Below are 20697 nucleotides of genomic sequence, written 5' to 3' on the forward strand. Positions count from 1 at the left end.
TCGAGCTACCCAATTTCACCCTAAGTATACCTCAAATCCGTCATTAATGACGGAATAAATTTAGTCTCGTAGGTTAGGCAAGCTGCGATTGGCGGTAGAGTGGGCGCGCGCTTTTCCAATGTCAATCGCGGATTTGGGAGCTCGTTGACATTCGATATCTTCGCACGTGTTTCGAATAGACAATCTCGGGCTTTCACGCGACTCACGAGATTCCATTCCTGACCTTTCTACTACGAATGTTACGAGAGTAGCTAAGCCTAACTCGACCCAGGCTTAGTCAAACGTCCTCTCATCATGATCGTACAAAACTAAAATCTCACACATCTTTCGTATTTTGGTCTACTACCCTCCCTCCCCTCGTCAAAAGTTGACACGACTGAGAGTCATAGTTTATTAAATTCATCACTGAATATTTAGCTTATTCTTATTTTCAACTTGACACTTGAAAGCTTTTAACAAATTTTGTTAGAAATTGAAGTATTATCGTTATAAGGAAATACCTATTTTTGACCTGAATGGGATAAGGTAAAGGTGTGTAGATTGGATGGGGGGGGGCGCTAATTAGCATAGGAGGTCCCGCTTTTAAAAATGGAAGGCCTAGCTTCGATCTCATTTGCATAATAAAACTGAAAGAGAGAGAGAGAGAGAGAAAATTCCTCGCATCTTTTGATGTCGATGAATTCTCGAGATACCCTTTCTATGGTTTGAACCTCCAAAACTCTTAATATTCTCGAGCAAACAACTTTGGACCCCCTCCCCCAGCCTCTCCCCCTTCCTTATATTTTAAAGGTTTAATGCCAATCCACTAGCGACTGAACTAAGTGGCCAAGGGTTAAGGAATGCGATCAATAGTCCATAGCAATCGGACGATTAGACCCTTAAGGGCCAAATACTACATCCAAAGACTTATTAGGGCCCAAAAAGGTTTGGGCTATTCTAACCCCAATAATAATTCTTAGATGAAAAGGGGTGGGTTTGACCCGAAGATACCATACATATACATCTATATATATAGTTACTTAGAACATTGGGATTCATCCATAAATGATTATAATATTGGAAAGAATTTGCTTGCTAGATATAGACTCAAACTCTTCGGGTTTTCCAGAGGAGATAAGAGAGTTTATTGGTGATTTAGATGTATTTATTTATATAGTCACTTAGCACCCTGGAAAAGCGCTAAATCCAGTTTTGTTTCGTGTTAAACATTACTCCTTACAAGGTTTGGGGTGCTATATAGATAAAAATATTTTTGTAAAGGGGATTTTCCAAGAAGCTAAGATAGTATAAGATAGAAAACGATGAACGAGCGAATTGGCCGGGGAAGTTAGTATATAGGGGAGTCGCTAAGAGGTATAGTCCAAGAGACGAAGTGCCTCGATGACTCGCAAACGGTAGCTAGAGAAACCAGAGTAATTTAGCAAAGAGGACGTACGTACGTCCACGAGAAACTTTACCAAGAATACATTTAATTATCCCTATAATATTTATCAAATTAATCCAATATAAAGAACGAAGAAAACGAAACCCATTTCAACGAGTACAATATTCATGTTAAATTCTTAGTAAATTCAGGCTAGAACTTGGAAAGGACATGGGGAAGCTCAAGAGTGATGTATAACCGAGGATGGAGGCGGTACACGCCTAATTAAAGGCCAGGCAAATCTCTGATTACCCCTATTAGAAAATGCAATTCAAATTGCCAATTAGTTTAAGACATAGGGGGGGAGCCAGCGAATATCACCCCTTATCCCCTTCCCCCCCTTTCCTAGACATGTATTTCCTTCCAACAGAGCTCTATACGGACAATTAGAAAACTACTAGGGCCTGATGGCAAGTGTTAAAACCATTAACTGACCCGTTCATTGGATGAACACCCCTGCAGCACCAGCAGCCGCGTGATCTATCCAAGGCCTAACAGTTTAATGTTTTATAGCTTACAAACACGAGCTTGGTTACTTCGCGATGAACCATTTTGATTTAAACGCGAGACTGAGCTCGTGCTGGCTTTAATTTAAGGTAAAATTATTAAACGGGATAAAAGGGGGAAGCATTCTATCATTAAAATGGTCTATCAAAAACCGAGGCTATATAATTATTAAACGATTGCATTGCGTTACGTAGCGAGCGGACTATTAAAAGCGAGAACTATTTAAAAGTTTGCAAAAGCTAAAATTGTTGGCGGAACGCGCGCGTTATTAAAAGAGAGTAGCCGCTTCAATTTCGTCCCGATGTTTACGTAGTAATTAAAATTAAACGATCCTAAAATTTTCTATTAAACTAACATCAAAGTAATATTAAATTTTATGACGCGAAAAATAAAAATTCAAATTTTGCAACTGAAAAATATTTCAATATTAATATTCGAAATTAATTAGAAAAAAAGTTAAGTAATTATTGCTTTATTTTAATTATATCGCTACGCTATTTTAATTTCGTTATAGTAATACTAAAATTTTCGCTATAAAAATTCGACACACACTACAAATGGTAATTTTTCCCATCACCACTATAAAATAATTTGAGAAAATGTCTTTCTCTCTATTACAAATGACTATACTTGTAACATCATTGGAATTTTCCGCTTTACCTAACACGACACTTTTTAGAAAAAGTCCCAAAATAGTGATCTCTCCACAAAAAAAATGGTTGTAAGAAAGAACCACGTGATAGATTTCAATAGTTTTCTAACTAAATGAAGCTTAGGGAATGTAATGTACGAAACATAATCCACATCTCAACCGGAATTTGCCATAAAACTAAACCGAAAGATTATCATATTCTTTTTTTTTATCTTAGCACGTGATGCAAACGGTATTAACATTTTAACTCGAGTTGCCTATGGGGGGGGGGGGGAGAATGGCTTTGTATACGCTGCAAATTTAAGATGAAATAAAAGGATATAAAAACCGCGGATCACTAAAAACCAACCCTAGTTTGTAGTCGGAAAATAAAAGCTTAAAGATGATCTCCCATCCCAAAATAAATTTACAACGGTGCGAGAAGTAAGTGAAATTAAAAATGATTTCCGTTGAAATAGGTACGAGGTAGGCCTTGGCCCGCATTGCACTCTAGTGGGTGAGACGAAGAAGCATGCACGCGCAAATGGAAAATGAGGCTGGGAGCTTTTAAGAGGCGATGAGAAGAGACGCACGGATGATTTTGCTGGGAAGATGCAAATGAAGGGAGAAACGAGCTTCTAGAGAAGTGTAGAAATAACAGAGGCCGCTATACTGCATCGGAAGGGGTTTGTTGAATATCATATGGCTACTGTAGAATATACCCTTTTCCCTTCTCTCTCTCTATGACGTTGAGGTTTGAAACTCAGTCGTTGGTGGGAAATGAGGCGAAACCCGACGGCTTAAGCCTCGGCTCCGCATCCCTTCTCCTATTCGCCTTAAACCCGTTGAATTATGTTTAAGGCCTGGAAACGGGGTGCGAATACCGGTAATTCCAGGCGTGATCTATATTAACGAGGAAACCACGAACACCGGTACCACGTTCTACCCCGTAATTAAGCTGAAGGCGGGAAACGGTTAAAATTTTAGTAAGGGTTCTCAGTTTTAACTGTATTCCTCAATGGACTTTGAATATCGCAGTTTTCCTACCTGCCTGGACTTGGGTCTCTGGGAACTTTAAATCTATCAGCAATGTACTTCAAAACTAGGGGCGGTCGACGAGGGGGGGGCGAAATGTTCCCCTTACATTACTTCAACCCCCCCCCCTCCCATCAACGAAATATATAGTGTATATATATATATATATATATGAGAGTCGTACTTCAAAAAGACTCGCATGAGAGATTTCTCTGCCTCTAGCTTTTGGAAAAGGAAAACTCGTCAAGATCTTTACTTCCCAGTTTTGCGTTAGACTCGGGTACTTTTCAGGCAACTCACTATTTTAACGTTAGGGACTGCCGTATACATATATAGATATTTACATAGAAGAAATGTTCCGTTTTACGGCGTGGACCCACTTTCCCCGCCTTTCTCAATGCTGCATATATGGCAACGGTCGTTACCTAAGACTTGGTAAATATTGCCAAAAGTCCGTAACTTGATGCATTGAATTTTAAAATTTAAATTTCTGCAGGATTGTAAGAGATGATGCAATGTTTGTGGTATTGTTGGGTAAATAATAAGTAGAACTGAACTTAATTTTCCCCCATAAGTATTGTTAAATTAAGCGTCGATATTTTTAAAAATTTACTTCAATGTTACGAACGTCTGAGAATACGTTCTATATAAATTACCTGATAATTTTCCGGCAGTACCTGGGGGGGGGAGGGGTTGGTATTACTCCCAATATCGTCTGCTACATTTTTTAATATCAAGATTTTGGCAGCACGCGCTAGTTGGAACTTAAAGTTTCCCGCGCATTTTTCGATAAATAACGTTTTGCTGGTGAGGTGTTGCCAAGGCCTAACCGATATGGATACTGACTGAAGGTATTGAAGGAAAGTTATACTCGTATACTTAAGGTTTTGGAGGGAATCCTACTATAATAGGTTGGTTGGAACGAGGAGGGGGCCCCGTAATGGCGGCAGCCGGGTTCTAGATAAGCTTGGGGTACTTTGTGACAGTTTACGTATCCGCTTTGAAAACGCGGGGGAGTGTTGTCCCATAATGTTTTCTAACGTTTTTGGATGGAAAGTTTGAAATGTTACGCGTAACTAAATTATACTTCGCTACATTAACGCGTACCGCTGAAAAAGCTGGATGGCGACTGGCGTAGTAACATTCGCGAAATTAAACTAATTGAACCGGGGTTACGTTAACGCGTTTAACTACCTGAGAAATTTCCAAAGCTTAATTGGTAATTAAGTATGATTAAAATTAACAACATTCCATAAAGAGCTCTTATTGGATTAGATCATAAGGAAGATGGCACGCGCCAATATTAGGCATAAGGGAATTTAGATAAAATAAATTATTAGCTCATTTTTGTTATTACTAGTTATATTTTCTTTAAGTTTAAATTTAATTTTCTAATTTGAACTGAATTTAATAATTAATTAATTTAAATTCAGTAAATTCCTCCTAAGTTTAAAGTTTATTTAACTTTAAACTAAATTATATCTGATTTTAATTCAATTATTTTAAACCGTACCCCTATAAGTCGGCATCCCCTTGAACATTGATGTGCCGCGGGAAAAACATTTCTACAGGCGTTCTATGGAAAACCCATACTAACGTATGCCCCTAAATGTTGGCTTTTCACTAATACAAGCTTTAACAGGCTGGTAAGTAAACAAACCTAAATTTACTTAATTTCAAACAGTGCTTTTTAGTTAAAATATGAATTTTGGTGCAAAATTAATGACTCTTAGTGGTGTTTATATATATAAACTATAAATTCTCGCGCCGAAAAAAAATAAAAAATACATAAAAGGCGCCAAAAAGCACGTGCATTTTCCCGCCTTTTTAAAAAGCTTTTACCCATGCACGATCCATTAAGCGGCTAGTGATTGCTGGATTCTAATAATAGTAAAGCTATACACCCACATGGCGCAAAGTGGGTCGTTTAATTTTAAAGGGAGAGTGAATTGAACTTAATTTCACGCTCTAAATTAACTTAATACCAAGAGTTTAACGCCTCACGACTCGAACACGCGTCTTAACCGCGCCCGACATGGCATTATAGCGAGATACGTCTGTCTTGGAGCTCCAAGCGTCTGTTGTACGGTTTAACATAACATCCCCCGTAACTACTCCTTAATACTATAGACGCGCATGTTAAATCCTTTACGCATTGTACTGTACAATGCGTCGAAGTAAATTATTTCGAAGCCATCAGTAAATATATTTAAAACATTTCTATTCAATAAGGCAGAACGCTTTGATTGATTTAATAACTTCGGAGATGTTTAAGATTAATATACTTCTGGTCTATTGTTATTCCATAATGTAAAAGCTCTTCATCAAATTCCAACTATGGCTTTAGTTATATTACCTCCTTAATCTGACGCGTTTATTCCGGGATAGCCTTAGTTAAAGGGCATTCGAGTCTAGGTTAAGTTGAGAAGGCATATCCATAGACTTAAGGTACGCGATACATGGTGGCCTCCTTTACCAATCCGTCATATTGCTGTCTGGACCACTTGTGGCCCGAGCTCGCCTTTCTCTCGAGTCCATCACCAAACCCACCCACCCCTCCTCTTCCCCTCAACCTCATTTTAGTTTAACGGGGGCCAACTTCTCTCCATTGGAAAAGCCCCAAAAATTCATTCCCTAACAGAGTGTGTAGACAAATCAGTCTTAAGTTACCCCGCGTCATTATTCAATGTCTTTAAACTTAAGAAAGTCCCGCACTCTACTCGTTCCAACGCTCCACTTAAAATATGTTTTAAAATATTCGGGAAGTTAAGCCTAAACAAAAATGGGTTGATTGCTGATTGGATAATTATTTTTTTAGCGAAATGCGTCGTCTGCTCTGACGCCATATACTAAGACGTTACTGCAGTTCTCTTTGAATTTATTGTTTTCCAAAATATTTGAATTCATGGTTATGGCCTGTTACTTCAGAAGGGGATGATGCATCTTTCGTTTCTTGTTGGTTATCCTTCGCCATCGCGATACATAACCATCGTCTGGTTTCTGTCATTTTTCTCTACAGCCCGTCTATACTTTTATTTCTATTTTGGCGCGTTTTATCAGAAAAATGCGCGAGCGAGAAAGGATGGACTGGCGGTGTTTTGGCGGGAAAACGCTCGTGGCGTGCGTACTTTCGACGCGGTTCTTCTTGTTGGTCAAACAACATACGTAGAGTATACAGCCGCGATTTGCGTCAGATTTTTTGGCGTTTCATTTGTCAACGAGGATACGCGGGCGAGGAGGTTTGCCAAAGTCTGTTTCGCGCCAAAACCCAAAGAAAAAGGATAAAAAGAGGAAGATAAAGGAGGGACATAAGTAGAGTGATGGCCCCGCGCGCGGCCGCGCTAGAGAAATGAAGCGGCAAACGAGAGAAACTAGACGTTCAACGCCTTTTTCTTTGTCTTATATACCGAGACTCCATTTATTTTCGTTCAGAGCATCCTTCTCTCTTTTTCTCTGGGATGCAACTTTGTCTGTCTTCAACGTGTTTTTTGTTTTGGGCGCTGTTTTTCCCCCAGAATTAAGCGTATAGCAAATCGCAATTGCGTGTCCCATGCAGCATCTCCCCGGGCGAAACTCGTGCAAAGTTTGTTATAGTGTCTGCGCTGTCTTTGACAAAGACACGCGCTCCGCCGGAAAGATCTAATTTAAGTCTTAGGACCAAATTGGCCTATTTAAAGGGTAATTACAAAACTGGTACTTACTTTCTGTCCCAATCGATTATGAAAAACCATCCAATCCGTCGCTCCTGGTCTCCAATACTCGACGACGTATTCCTCGACGAATTCCTGCCCTTGACCATTCCCGAAGCGGCCTTGCGTCGCCACTTCTTTGATGACGTGCAATTCCTCCAAGTTAATTTCTAAATACTCGTGAGAGTCTTGTCCAATTAGCGACTCCGGACACCAGGCACCTCCGTTGATCTCCTTCTCCAACCTGAACGAGTAAATTGAAAGAAAAAGAAGGAAATCTTTAGAAAAATCGGCTTAAAAAGCAAAATTGGATCAGTCCCTTCCCAACAAGATACGGTGGTAACCTAAGTAACAAGAAAATGGTCCAAGCTCCTATAGTTCCCCCTAGTGGCTAGAGAGTTCAATTACCCCTTTTAGCGATACAAGGGGATGAATAATTACCGACTCATGGTGGTACCATGTTAAAATAACTCCCCTTACAATATATTTCTCATTAGAAGTCCATAAACTGACGTTACCCGATAAACACTACAAGACAAAACTCTTTATGACATCTTCCCTAATTCCTCGAGACAATTAAGTAAGTATTACCAACGAATTACATCGTGTAATCAACTTCGGGCATCATGTTCTAAGCTTGACAATAGAGACAAGAAAGCTTGACGCGAAATATATGGATGGACAGGGTGAGTTTGCGAGAAAGTGGATGGGTGGGTTTACATGGGGATATGTATAGGGTTTGAAAAGAGGGAGAGGGGTTTGAGTATAAAATGGGAAGGTAAGAGTCTCGTGGGAGAGATCTATCTTGGGTTCCGTTTCATCTGGCCCGTTTCGAAGACGAGATTAACATGTCCCGCGGAAACGCCAGCCAGGGAAGGAAGGCGAGTAACTTCTTGAGAGAAATATCGCTACCGACAGGACTTTAATAAACTGACGTTGCCCTCCCTCGTGCGCGAACATATTTACGGCCTCAACAGCGAGCTAAAGAAACACCTTAACTTGATAGTAAAGTTACGTTTTGAAACGGGAGATGATGGTCAGGGTAGTGATAGCCCATACGTTCTTGGAAATATTCTACACCCCCGAAGAGCTTGTACTCGCGTCTGCTCTAAGTACTTTCAAAATCAAAGAGATAATTTTGAAATAAAATAAATATTATGATTGAATCTCAAAGAAGAAACGAATTTAATCTAAACATTTCTTTGAAGTTTTATTAACTGCTTTCAATTTCCATATTTCAATATTAGAATAATTTTTAATCAGCTCTTCTAGTAAATTACTTTGTAATAAATGTCTATTTTTGTTAGAGTTTTATCACGTTACTTGACGCGTTACCATGGCTCAAATCTGGCTATACTTCAACTAGATCAACTTCCTACGTATTAAACTTTATCATGAAAATTTAAATCTACCCTGACGTCGATCATTTAAACTTTGTAGCTGCAGTTTTGAAGGATAAATCCTGGCAGACGGCAATCAAGAAAGACAGTCTACAGTAGCCTGAAGTGAGTAAACGACTCCAAGATATGGATTGGTCTTTTGGGGGAATAGCTACAGAAATCTGGGGGTTGCCAGGCAAGTTGCTATCCTTTTGAAAAAAAGATCGATGCGTTCCTTGTTTCCTATATAGAGGAGCTTGAAACAATTAAAGTATGCCTTTTTTTAAGCCTTGGCAGGGATATATTCTCTACGGGGTTCATCCGCGTCGTTGGTGAAGCGAGGAAATGCCCCGTACTGGTACTGTACTCTCTCAATTTTTTTTTCTTTTCCTTTTTGGGGGCCCAAGACACCAATGAGCCGAAACGAGAGTGGTTATATATTTTTATATTATTTTTCTCCTGCACCCAACAAAAAGTTTTTCCAACACGAAAATAAAACTCACCGGAAATTAATAGTTTTTAAAAGTTTTTGGAGAGATATATTTGGGGGATTATAGTATCTATCCTAACCTTTGACCTCGTAAGTAATTCCTACTAATAAATATAAACGTCACGTGTTATACTCAGAGAGAAAACTTTCTTTAAGAAGTTATTTTATAAATTCACGTGCATGAATCGTAAAATAAATCTCACGTGGAATGAATCAATGCAATTCTAACATGAATTAAGATTGAAGGTTATAAAATATTAGAAAAGACATGTTTCTCGTAGTATAGAGGATTTTTCATGGTAAAATTTAAGGAAAATAATTCATACATATACATTTTTAAAAATAAGAAAACGTTCTAGATATCTTAAAATATTTACAGGCAAACAGAATAAGTTTTTCCTTTGACGGTGACGCGTGGCACGGGAAATTTACGTCATGTCAGGGTGGCGTTAAGCCAAGGGACGTTACAGGCTAAGGAAACTTTTGGAAAAACTCAAGGAAAAAAAAGCGGCATTTCAAACATTTTTGAGTATACGGTGTATATAAAGAAAGGCTTTCTCTGTCGTAAAATCCATCTAAAAGACATCCAAGCTAAACCCCTAGTTTTAAATCTATTGCATTAAAAGAGATGGGAAGACGGGGGAGGGAGTTGTTGAATGTCACGTGACACCACCTCCACCTATGACAGATACCGGAGGTTACCAATCCCAAAGATGTCAACAAAAAACGAGGCTCGTTGAAAAATATTTTCCCCTCATTGATGTTTGTGGCGGCGGGAAGAAAAAATCCCTTGATAAAAATATATACGAGTTAACTGAAAAAACCCACTGTATTCTTGGACCAGTAAGGTCAAACCCGACTCTATTTAAAAATAGAAACCAGTACACCAGTGGGGTCCTTCGCTTAACCTCTAGTAGAGTTTCAAGGTGAAATATATAAGGGTTTTGAGGTGTAGGTCGATGGAAAAAATTACGTTGTACTGCAGGGTGTAGTATTAGGTTGTTAGGGTGTTGTACCAGTGGTATGGTATTGGTCAGAGTATAGATGTGCGAGGAACATTACAACCATACGTATGACTCCATCCCATTTTTACCATAAAGCTATTGGTTCTTCCTCACCAGTGGTAGCTTGGGGGGAAAATTTATAAGTTGGTTGGCGAATATCATACTCAACCAAACTTAACGTTGAGACGAACGCACTTACAGTTGTTATATTACTTAAAGTTTTAGGAGGGTGTATATGGGATGTAGCTAGCTGATATAATTCATCATAGGAAGGGGTCCTTGGCGTATAAGGTGCTTGAAACTAAATTTGACAGGGGACTTGCGGGGACATACGCTTTTTCCACCCAAGATAGGTGGCTGACTCCCTAGTTCGCCCTCTCTCTCCTTCCTTACCACGTCTCTCTCTCTTAGGAGTAAAATATGTCTTTTCCCGGCGCTCACACTATATAGGAAGGGAAAAAGAACCCTATTTTATTTCCGAGGTTAAAATAAGACGTGTGTTTTCCTCCAGAGACGCCGAGGCTTAACTATTATCGACTTTATTTCAAAAAAAAAAAAAATCTCCCCTAAACTCATTGAGAAATGTTTTCGTGAAGTAAAAACCAACCATATTTCAGGAGCTTGTCATAAATAGAAGAGTTGCTTTTAGTCCGTATAAATAACAAACATTGATATAGTCTTTGAGTTCCTTGGTTTGAATTGGAATTTTTTTCTCCAAACTTAACTCTCTTCAACAGATGTAGCTGCTTTGGAAAAACAGTGATGGATACTTTTGTTTTGCAATAGGTAGTTCAAAATAATTCAGTTCAGTTCAACCGGATCACGATATTTAAGCCCCTTATCCTTGACTAAACTTTAAATAAAAAAAATTATCTCCGACGGAAAATCCGACTGGCTTAAAACCGAAATCTAAACAATGAAGAATTTTTCCAAGAGTACTTGATAGATAAAAAAAAATTGAAGGAAAGGATTTGGGAGCTGAGCTAGTTCTTTTAAGGCCAGCGAGTTCCTCGTGCACGTATGCCTCATCTTCAAGAGCTACCATTTTTTTTTCTTTTTATATATATAAGATAAAATTTCATACCCCTTCTCAACCCTCCTTAGAAAACTGATTCTGAGCTAAGAAAGAGGTGCTTTTGCTGAAAGATTACGCCTCGGTGGTTTATAGCTAAGCCTAAAATTGTCTGTCAGTAAAAGAAAACATTGCCGAGTTTAGTTACAATTACAAAATTACTGAGAAAATATTTCCAAATAATTCGTATGCTTTTATGAAAAATTTCAAAATTTCCTGACAGCCGAAATATTTTCAAATTTCAAATGTTTCCCTGTCAAAATGTAACCGGTACAACTTATTTGTCCTCCATTTTTACTCCCTGAACGTAACTATATAAATCGACGCGGAGTCTGCATGCACTCATCTTGGCAATGCATTTATACAATCACTGACGTCATGGGTATATAAAAAAACTTGAAGAGCTTAAGAGATTTTCTACTCGTAGCGATCGACAATGAAACTTGAAGAAGATGCTCCGCGAGTATACCAAACCAGGGTTACTAGCAGCAGCGTGCGGGAACCGTTTTATAAGCATCGTAAAAACCTTAGCTACAACGGATTTCTATCCCGTTACTCTGATCCTACTCTAGAACCACTCCAGAGTACGTCCCGAGTGTGGAATAAACTCTAGAGCATCAGAGCTAATTTATAACGAGTACATGCCGCTATAGAGTATTCCAGGCCGAAAGCGATTTAGAAAATATTACAAAAGTAAATTAAAACCGAAGTACTTATAACATCGTTCTAATACCAATTGTAATTTTACTTCCTCTCGTTAATGGAAGGATGCTTCGGTTTAATCTACTTTCGGGGGTGAGATATAAGAGGTTCCATTACTTTCATAAGCAAACTATATATAGAGTAAAGCTGCCTGGTCGATTACAAAAGATCGGGCCAATTTTTTTTATTATTCCATAACAAGAGGCCCGTATAGATATCTTTCAAAAGTGCTCTGACAGATGTTAAAATTTTTAGCGGCCAGTTTATACATAAGGCAGTTGTTGAGCGAGATATTGGATTTAGAAAATGCTTATTTTTTGTACCCAGGCCTTGGGATATTGCGTTTAAAGCTCCCAAAGTGATTCCAAAATCAGGATAAATAAAATAAACCGTTGTCTTTTCCCTAAGCTATTATTTCTGGTGCTTATTTCTAAAACCAACACTTTTGAAAGTACAATCACTCTCTCTCTCTCGCTGGGCAAAAATAAAGCGTCTATCTCAAGTTTTAACTGAAAAACCTATTAAAACATTTTCTTCCATTTTGACAGAGGAAAAGAAAAATTCGGAGAAACGTTTGTATCTTTTACAGAAGAGACTAAAGAAAGGAGAAATCTACCACTGTCATTTCAAGAAAATAAAAAAGGGGAAATTTAAAAAAAAAAACGTTTCATGCATTTAAATAGGAATTTTATCGGTAAAATGTCTTGGCAAAACCATAATATAAAAGTACGCTTTACCATTAAAAGGTAGATTGTAACTTTAAAATTTAACGTAACCCCAAAAAAAATTTGAAAAAGCGGTTCCTATTTCAAGTATAGCGATATCTCGAAATATTTTCATGGGAAACATACCTGCTGGGGCAAAATTATTCGAACTCCACCCCGAGTTTGCCATAAATACAAAGGTACCGATTAATTTTACTTTTCTTGACCATAATCTTGGGAGGAACAAAAATATACCCATTAAAAATTTATCTATCTTGTTGTAATCTAGGACTTATTTTCTAGAAAATAACGCAGAAATGGGGCGTGGTTTAATCATATTTTCTTATTGTTTGGGGGGACTCCGAAATAGAGTTACTTGTAAATCTAGTTGGTTATTTACTTCATAGCAAAAACATGGTAAAATGTTAATATAAGTTACGGAAAGATACGTGATTTTTCTAGTAAACTGGACAATTGTTATGATATGATATTCAACATGACGTCGGTATCCTAGTAACCGTCATTTCAACCCCTCAATGCTAACAAAAAAATAGTAAAATAAAACGTTGCCACCGAAGAAACCCATAATATGAAGTAAATACCCCAGTAAAAAAATAATACAAAATGTACTCTACCATCATAAGTAAACTATATAGTAGAACTTCCAAGTTACCAACTTCTCGTACACATTGTTATTGATTCTAAATTAGATGCAGAAGATTTGAGGGTTGAGAAAACGGCGGAGGGTTACCAATCGAAAAAAGAGAGGTTGTCCCGGCAAGTAAAAAAAAAACTATCTTAAGGCCCCTACTTAGGCTAGGCGGGGAAGAAACCTGACTGCAATCGTTAGATTAAGCCTTGGTATCTTGAAATGCACGGTAGAGAAGCCCCTCACCCATCCACCCAACCACCTTACCCTATAACTGCGATAAAAAAAGAAGTACAGGACACAAAGAATAAAATGCATGTATCCAGCAGCTCCTCCTTCAGTCTTTCTCCCAAACCTTATCAATAATCGCCTTGGATGTTCAGTTTGGTTTCGTCGTTCTATGTTTGATTTGGGTTTTGGAAATTTCCTAAATGGCAAGTTGGGAATAAGATCGAAAGAGGTGGTGGCTTTATTCTTATTCTTACTGTCGCCCTATTTCATGACCGATATTACCTGACTTTGATATCAACCAATAACCGGATTAGGTTTTTGAGTTCAGCTTCAATGTAAAGTTAGATTGGTGCAAGGTGTAAGGTGGTATGATAGGACCCGAATTTAGTCGGTGGTAGAATGAATAAAATTTCGCATTTTGAAAGTAATTTAAATAAAAAAGAGCAACCGAGGCTTAGCTCAATTACAGTGCAGTCGATATTGGCTTCAAAAGGTCGTAGGTTAAAGTAAAATATATTGTTTTTATAGAATAACTCTAGACGTTTCAATTGAACGCGTACGTCAAGACGCGTACAAATAAAGAGATACTTTTCAGATAATCCCTCTGATCGCGAAACGTCTGTCTGTCTGTCTATCATTAAAGAACACGGCTTACTCAATCCTACGTTCATTTTGAAACTGTGAAGGTGCACATAAGGGGCAAGTGGGGGCCTCCCAATCAAAACTTGGTTGAGATAATTTGGTAAATAGGATGATTTTTGATTCTTGAATGACGTTTCACTCCAGCCCTCTTTTTAGTCTCGTAACTCTCTAATCAGAGACGGCTCTTTCAAATTACTTAATACAGGGGGTTTAGGCTTAGCGTCGACAACGGATCAAAGCGATTTCTTTCAAAGAAGATAAAATAAAATGACTGCCTTTCACTATGGGTTGGATTCTTTCATATATTGCCAATGAAGATAATTTTGAAGGGTTACTTTTTTTTCTTTCTTTCTCTCTCTCTCTCTCTCTCTCTCTCTCTTTCTATAAGCTACCCCGGGTTTAATGTTACTTAAAAGTCTTAAGTTATATTAAGAATGAAGAGTTTCTTAACCCCGTACTTGTTTGGCCTTGATTATTTTTGAAATAGATATGAGGCTCTTTATAAATTATTTCACAATCAATAGGAGCTAGCTAGCTTTCTATGAAGTTTAAAGTTTATGAACTTTGACCGACCTCTCCACGCCCACTTCTCTTTACGGGATTATTTAATTAGGGAGTCAGAAAAACACGATAAATGATGGAAACCTAAATTATGGAATATTTACTAGAATAAGTGAACTTCGTTTTCAATTCAAGAAAAACCCAAAATAAAAAATATTTTTCTTTCAACTCTTTTTCTCTGATTTTTTAACTTTAATTTCAATTGGAACCGCAGAATCCTCCCAAAAAAATCGAACTGGAGAAGAATAGGGATGGGTTTTCTTAAATGACAACTTCCCCCGTGAATTTACTCCATTCTCTCCTGAATTTTGTACGTTATCCGCAAAGTAGGAAAATTCACAACGAGGTCAATTGCAATTTGACATAAAATCACACCAAGATTTGCACCGATTCTCACCAAAATTTGAACACTTATAACGTAAAGTGTAACGCACCTCCATTCCAAATTTGAAAGTATTTCGGCAGTAACTTTGCGAGTTATTACCAAAATAAATAAATAGTAAAATATTCTTGGGCGTTTAAAATGAATTCGGAATTGAATGGCTAGCCCAAAATAAGCTTACAATCTCAGTGGCCCAATCCGGTGAATTTTCTCCATCGAATTTCGATAGGGCGGAAGGAGAAGGGATCCCCTCATCTCCAAAATCGAAGTGAAGCCCACATTTTTTTTTCTATTTCCATACAGAAAAATCTCCCCAGAAATGTTTCTTAGCCCCGAGGAAATTGGGGGAAAAGGAACGAAAGAAGGAAAAAAAAATATTCCCTGGCAATAGTATAGGGTCGAATTCGGAATTTCTGTTCGGAATTTTGCATTCAGAGCGTCAAAAAAAGGACACAGGCGTTCTCTTAATCAGTTATTTTTTTATCTCTCGAAGCGTACAACCGCTCCCAAGGCCTTGTCATCTTTTCTTAACTAGCTTCTACATGTACCCCCTTATTTTCATATCCCTTTGGCTAACTAAATGCTCCTTCGACTAGAAGAATTCCAAATTTGGGGGGGGGGATGCAATTGCGTGGTCCAACCAAGATTGTGAGGGGAAATATTTATAGCGTAGGAATCTACATTTTCTAGAGCAAAATAGTCAAAAATGGTTTTTGTAGACTTACCTTCCATTTTGAGGTCCAACACTAGCTAAATTATACGAAGAACTAGCTGATATGGCTTCGTCCGGAATGGCTCCCGATTGCATGCCTAACGCTTTACCACAATCGGCTGCTAAAGACAAAATTAAAAATGAATTAAATAACGATATTACTACGATATTATTAAAACAATTGATTGATATAAGTCGATACCTCTGGTTGTTAATATTATTAACCCGATAAAATTAAATTCAATGACTCGTACAGATTTTCCTTGACAAACTAAACCAAAAAGAAACCCCAAAAACTCTCAAAAACAAAAAAAGCAACCCTGGAAAGTCTCAAAGAATTCTTAAGGGCAATAAATATCAATTTTCGTTGGGCGCAAGGAAAAGAAAAATCCTGTTCATTTTTTACACTCGCGGAGATTTTGGGATGCTGGAAGAAAATCCAAAGACATTTGCTACCAAGTATAAAATACGGACCCCAACTGCTATGTTTGGTATACACCAAGTCGACACTAGAGGTGAGGTGACCCATAGCCGTTAGGACCAAGAGAAAAAAAAATATACAGAAAATCATAAAAATCTCAAGTCGCTATGCATGAGGGACACTGAGAGAGATAGAGAGAAAAAAGTCCAAAATGTTTTCAACTATTTCGGAAAACGAGCTATAGCGATGTCATCTCACCGAGATTCCTATATTTGGTGGAACGAAAGCTATAAACATATTTCTTCTTTACTTAAGCAAATGGCTTTTCTTTATATGTGGGTTCAGAGTTGGACCACTCGCGACAGTCTTGGTTAGTAAACAGTCGCGTATTTGAATAGATCTTTAACACCGCCAAGTTGTAGGTATATGCAAGGTGTTAAAAGACACCTAAAGATTAAGTACGCAGTTCGTCAGTTGAAGTAAAATATTATTAATAGACTTGAAAAGTTGAACAAGTGAATGTATTTGCTCTCCAGTTCAAGAAACATTCTACACCGAGTGATTTACTTCTCTAAGAAATAGGTGGTCCATTTCAAGGATGAATTTCAGGTATACTTCGGGGGTCAAACCCCGTAAGACGCTAACCTTTCCCTTTCGGTTTTCAAAATGCGTGGGCAAAAACAGTGAATATCCCGCCAAAAACGTCAGGCAAAGAGCGGGAATGACTCCCGATGGTGTCGTTCTGGGGAATAGTTCAAAGCAGGGTCTCAAAGACGTTGAGAATTCATCTCACTAACGATGGCGTGGCATAGCGTGGCATAGCGTGGCCTAGGTATACGTCGGAGAATTGGAGTGCTTTAGTATAAGAAAGATATCGCCCCACGCCCGCGTGGCTAAGGGAGGTGAACGACGGTCCTTAAGGAAAGGTCTAAGGTGGGGGAAAAAAGGTCGCGTGAGGTTGTAGGGGAGTTGATGACATGTCGCGGTGACCCGGAACACGTGGTAGCGGTTGGAAAAAGTTTCCCGCCTTTTTTTTATTCTGTGTCATTTGGCGCGCGAGAAAGCATGCACGAGATACAGTTTCGAGTTCCTACTTAAATAAATTAAACACATTTATCTTGTCAGTATATTTTTTGATCCAATGGTTTTTTTTTTCTTTTTTGTTGGTCTAAAAAAATGTTTACCTTAAAAATCATATAAATAGTATTGCCCTAACTTCAATAAATCATTAATTTAATACAAATTGAACACGAAATGCCGGGAACTAGAGAAGGGGAGATTAAAGGACCGTACCACGCCATGGCTCGAGGTTATAAAAATACGCCGACCGGGACGAACATCGTTTCGGTCATACTAGCGGTCGAAACTGATTCGAAACTAAAAGAAGACGAATCTCTATCCATCTACACTTTGAAGTATCCCATGGCCAAGTTTCATTACTTAACAATCCCCAAGGAGGATATCTCGGACATTAGCGAACTGAAACAGGAACACCTTCCTCTACTCGAAACCATGATGGAAGAGGGACTGAAGATGGCTTTGACCAGAGCCGAGGGAACAGTAACTAGAAGCGACTTCATGTTGGGTTTTCATTCCATCGCGCCGAAATTAATGTTGCACATCATCAGTCTGGACATGAGAACGAAAAATCTATGGTACATTGAGAACTACAACGCTTTTCATGGCAAATTTTTCCGATCGTTGGACAAGGTCATCATGGACTTGGAGGAAAACGAGAGCGTGTCTCAACCCTTGACGGTAGCCACCGCGAGAGAAACTCTGAGTAGAAAGATGAGGTGTCACGGTTGTAAAAAGATCATGATAAACATGTCGCAGCTAAGACGACATCTCGAAAGACATTATCCTGATGAGGAGACTGACAAGGAGTGATTAAACATTTTGCCGAATATTTTAAGCAATTTTCCGACTTGATTGTAATAAAGTATTTTATAGTTTTATTGTCTATATGTTCTTTCAATGTAATTTCTTCCTATTCTTAACTTGCAAGTCCTACTGGATAGTGTCACACTTAAGGGGACTTATCCGACAAACTTATGGCTCTAATCATAATAACTACTAACCACAACTTCCGTAAATCACGTATATATCCGCTTTTGATGTCAAGGCAGGGGGACGGGGCAATCTAGACAATTGCTAAAACTATCACGTCTTTAAACCCAGCTGGCGGCATTCGTCTACAAACGTAAACCACCCACCGACGGAGCAGAGCCGAGCGAGCGAATGCAGTACGCCAGACGAATATAATTCTTAAAGAGTCGTCGTACACTCGTATATCGTAAGAAACCATCTCACCGAGACAAATAAATGTCCATCGATACCCCCCTGCATGCAGTAGCACCATGTGGTCAAACTGGACTCTAAAAACCCCTGGACACGAGTCCTAGAGAGTTCTGATTACGCTGGGGGGAGCATTAGGTCCAACCGGAACCTTCTTGGACATCGTACAACCTAAGCCTCGGAAACTACCTTTACGTCTATTGCAATTGGAGTTTGACTCGGTAGGGGTTGGATAATAGGTCTACTGTCTAAGGAACATACCCTTGATGCGGGAACGATATCGATTATTGAACTGTTTTGGGGGGCTGCTTCGTTGGCAAGGTTGGGGGAGAATTCAACGAAACTGCATTAAGATTGATAGCTGGAAAAAGGAATTACATTTCCCCGGCGCAATTAAGAAAATCAGCGAGAGAAAACGATATCGAAGGAAGAATTGTCATTTCGTTTTTACCTATTACCTAAAACCAGGAACGTCGTACCATTAACGAAATAAGACTGGTATAATTTGCGGTCGTGCCTTTTATTGGCATTTTATTGATTACCGATAGCTGTTTATTGTTTTAACCATTATTAAGGATTTTACTGGGCCACAATACTTAAGGCCGTTAATTGTTATTTCCAGTACGGTCTAATTTCTTTACATAATCTCTGTCCCTTTGTAGGCATTAACGCGAATTAAAAACTGTTCCAGAATTTATTGTCTAGTATATAGAATAACTGTCGAATCGCTACACAAATCAAGAGTCGTTTCTTGACAGCTACCGAGATAACTGGTGCGCCAATTCTAAATAACTTTTATTTAATGACAATATGGGCGTAAGAGACAAAAGGGAAAAATAACAAAATAGAAAATATACAAGTTGCGTACATTTTCCTTTTTTCAACACCCCCTGAAAATGGACCCCCGAAACGCGTAATCAATTTAATTCGCGCCTGAATATGGAACTCGAGTACCACACCTGGGGGATGTGTGCTCCAGACATCGGTGCAAACATTCCACAGAGAAAATTTCAGGGAAGAATGAAATAAATTCTTATCGTATATTTTTTGACCGATCGTTTTGGGTTTTGTTGAAGAGAGAAACAGAAAGAAAATCGAAAGTGTTTTGACAGGGCTATAGCAGCCTCATTTCTACGCCCCCCTCCCTCTCTCTCTCTCTCTCTCTCTTCCACTGTTGGGCGGTCGCCCAAGCTAGCTGCTACCGGGAACAGTAGCCTCCTGGAAAGACAGATCCACAAATCACACCCATTGGGAATCGCACCAGGTGCTATTCTATCCCAACCCAACCCTGAGCGATCCTGGCAAAGAGTGAAGCAACACGGCATCGCTATAAGAGACGGTGGATTTTCTTCCTATTGACAGAGTCACTCGAGACCGCGCTAAAAGACTTCTAGACCTTTATCAATCCCTTATCCTAGGGTCAGGTGATACTGGAAGATACCGGGGAAGGAAGGATATCCACCCATTTGGAACAGGATAGGTTTACCGTCGTGTCCTTGTTATCAACGCGAATCGATACAATACAGTTCAAAGTTAAAGCGCGTGTGATGTTTCTAGTATAGCCCCGGCTTTAACACGCGCTACATATATTTAACTAAACAGGGTTTTAATATCTATCGAAATATACGCGATGCGAGTTAAACTCGACTCAATGTCAACGCGAGCGTAATTTCCGGCGTTTAACTACGTTGTTTCCAATTTGATAAACGAACCCTAAGCCTTTTTGCAATTGAAGGAAAAGGTTCACGTGCGGTTGTGAATTTGTTCTCGCGCACGCTATATTAGGCGGGAAATTGATTATTTTAGTCCCCATTATCAAATCTAAAAGGGGACGTGGTGGAGGTTTTGCTAGGGAAGGAAATGAAGGATTAAAGACAGCGCGGCCCACCTATAGCTCCTGGCGCACACCCGATGCTTTCCCGCACCACTACCAGTTGAAATGGCGCAATTAGAACCCTGTTTCGTAATCCCCTAGTCGAGCGAAATGTTAAAACCGGAGAGATATTCCCGAAAGTGAAAATTGAGCTGTTCTTAACTTCTTAGAGCCGCTCCAAACTTTGTTTTAAGGTCCCATTGTGAGCCCTCCCAAACAACGAGCGTGGATTTGCGAAATCAACTTGCATTTTAGGAGCGAATAGATCTAACTTGTATATACGTCTGAGAAA

The 20697-nt window shown here is 38.9% G+C and overlaps 1 protein-coding gene across 8 annotated transcripts in view; it reads right to left on the reverse strand.

The window, feature by feature from the left end:
* Nucleotides 1-20697, reverse strand: part of LOC149690887 (discoidin domain-containing receptor 2-like) — a 185600-nt gene that overhangs the window by 13824 nt on the left and 151079 nt on the right. For 7 of the 8 annotated variants that reach the window (XM_089870616.1, XM_089870613.1, XM_089870618.1 and 4 more), the window contains 2 exons: nt 15827-15935; nt 7298-7529 (listed from right to left, as the gene is read on the reverse strand). In XM_089870616.1, coding sequence (XP_089726742.1) covers nt 7298-7529; nt 15827-15935 — 341 coding nt within the window. The remainder of the gene's footprint in view (nt 1-7297; nt 7530-15826; nt 15936-20697) is intronic. The other variant, XM_089870615.1, reaches the window with a different exon arrangement.

The sequence above is a fragment of the Phalangium opilio genome, unplaced genomic scaffold, assembly GCF_054372755.1.
Source record: "Phalangium opilio isolate 3A_F unplaced genomic scaffold, DU_Popi_V2 ptg000031l_1, whole genome shotgun sequence".
Lineage (NCBI taxonomy): Eukaryota > Metazoa > Arthropoda > Arachnida > Opiliones > Phalangiidae > Phalangium > Phalangium opilio.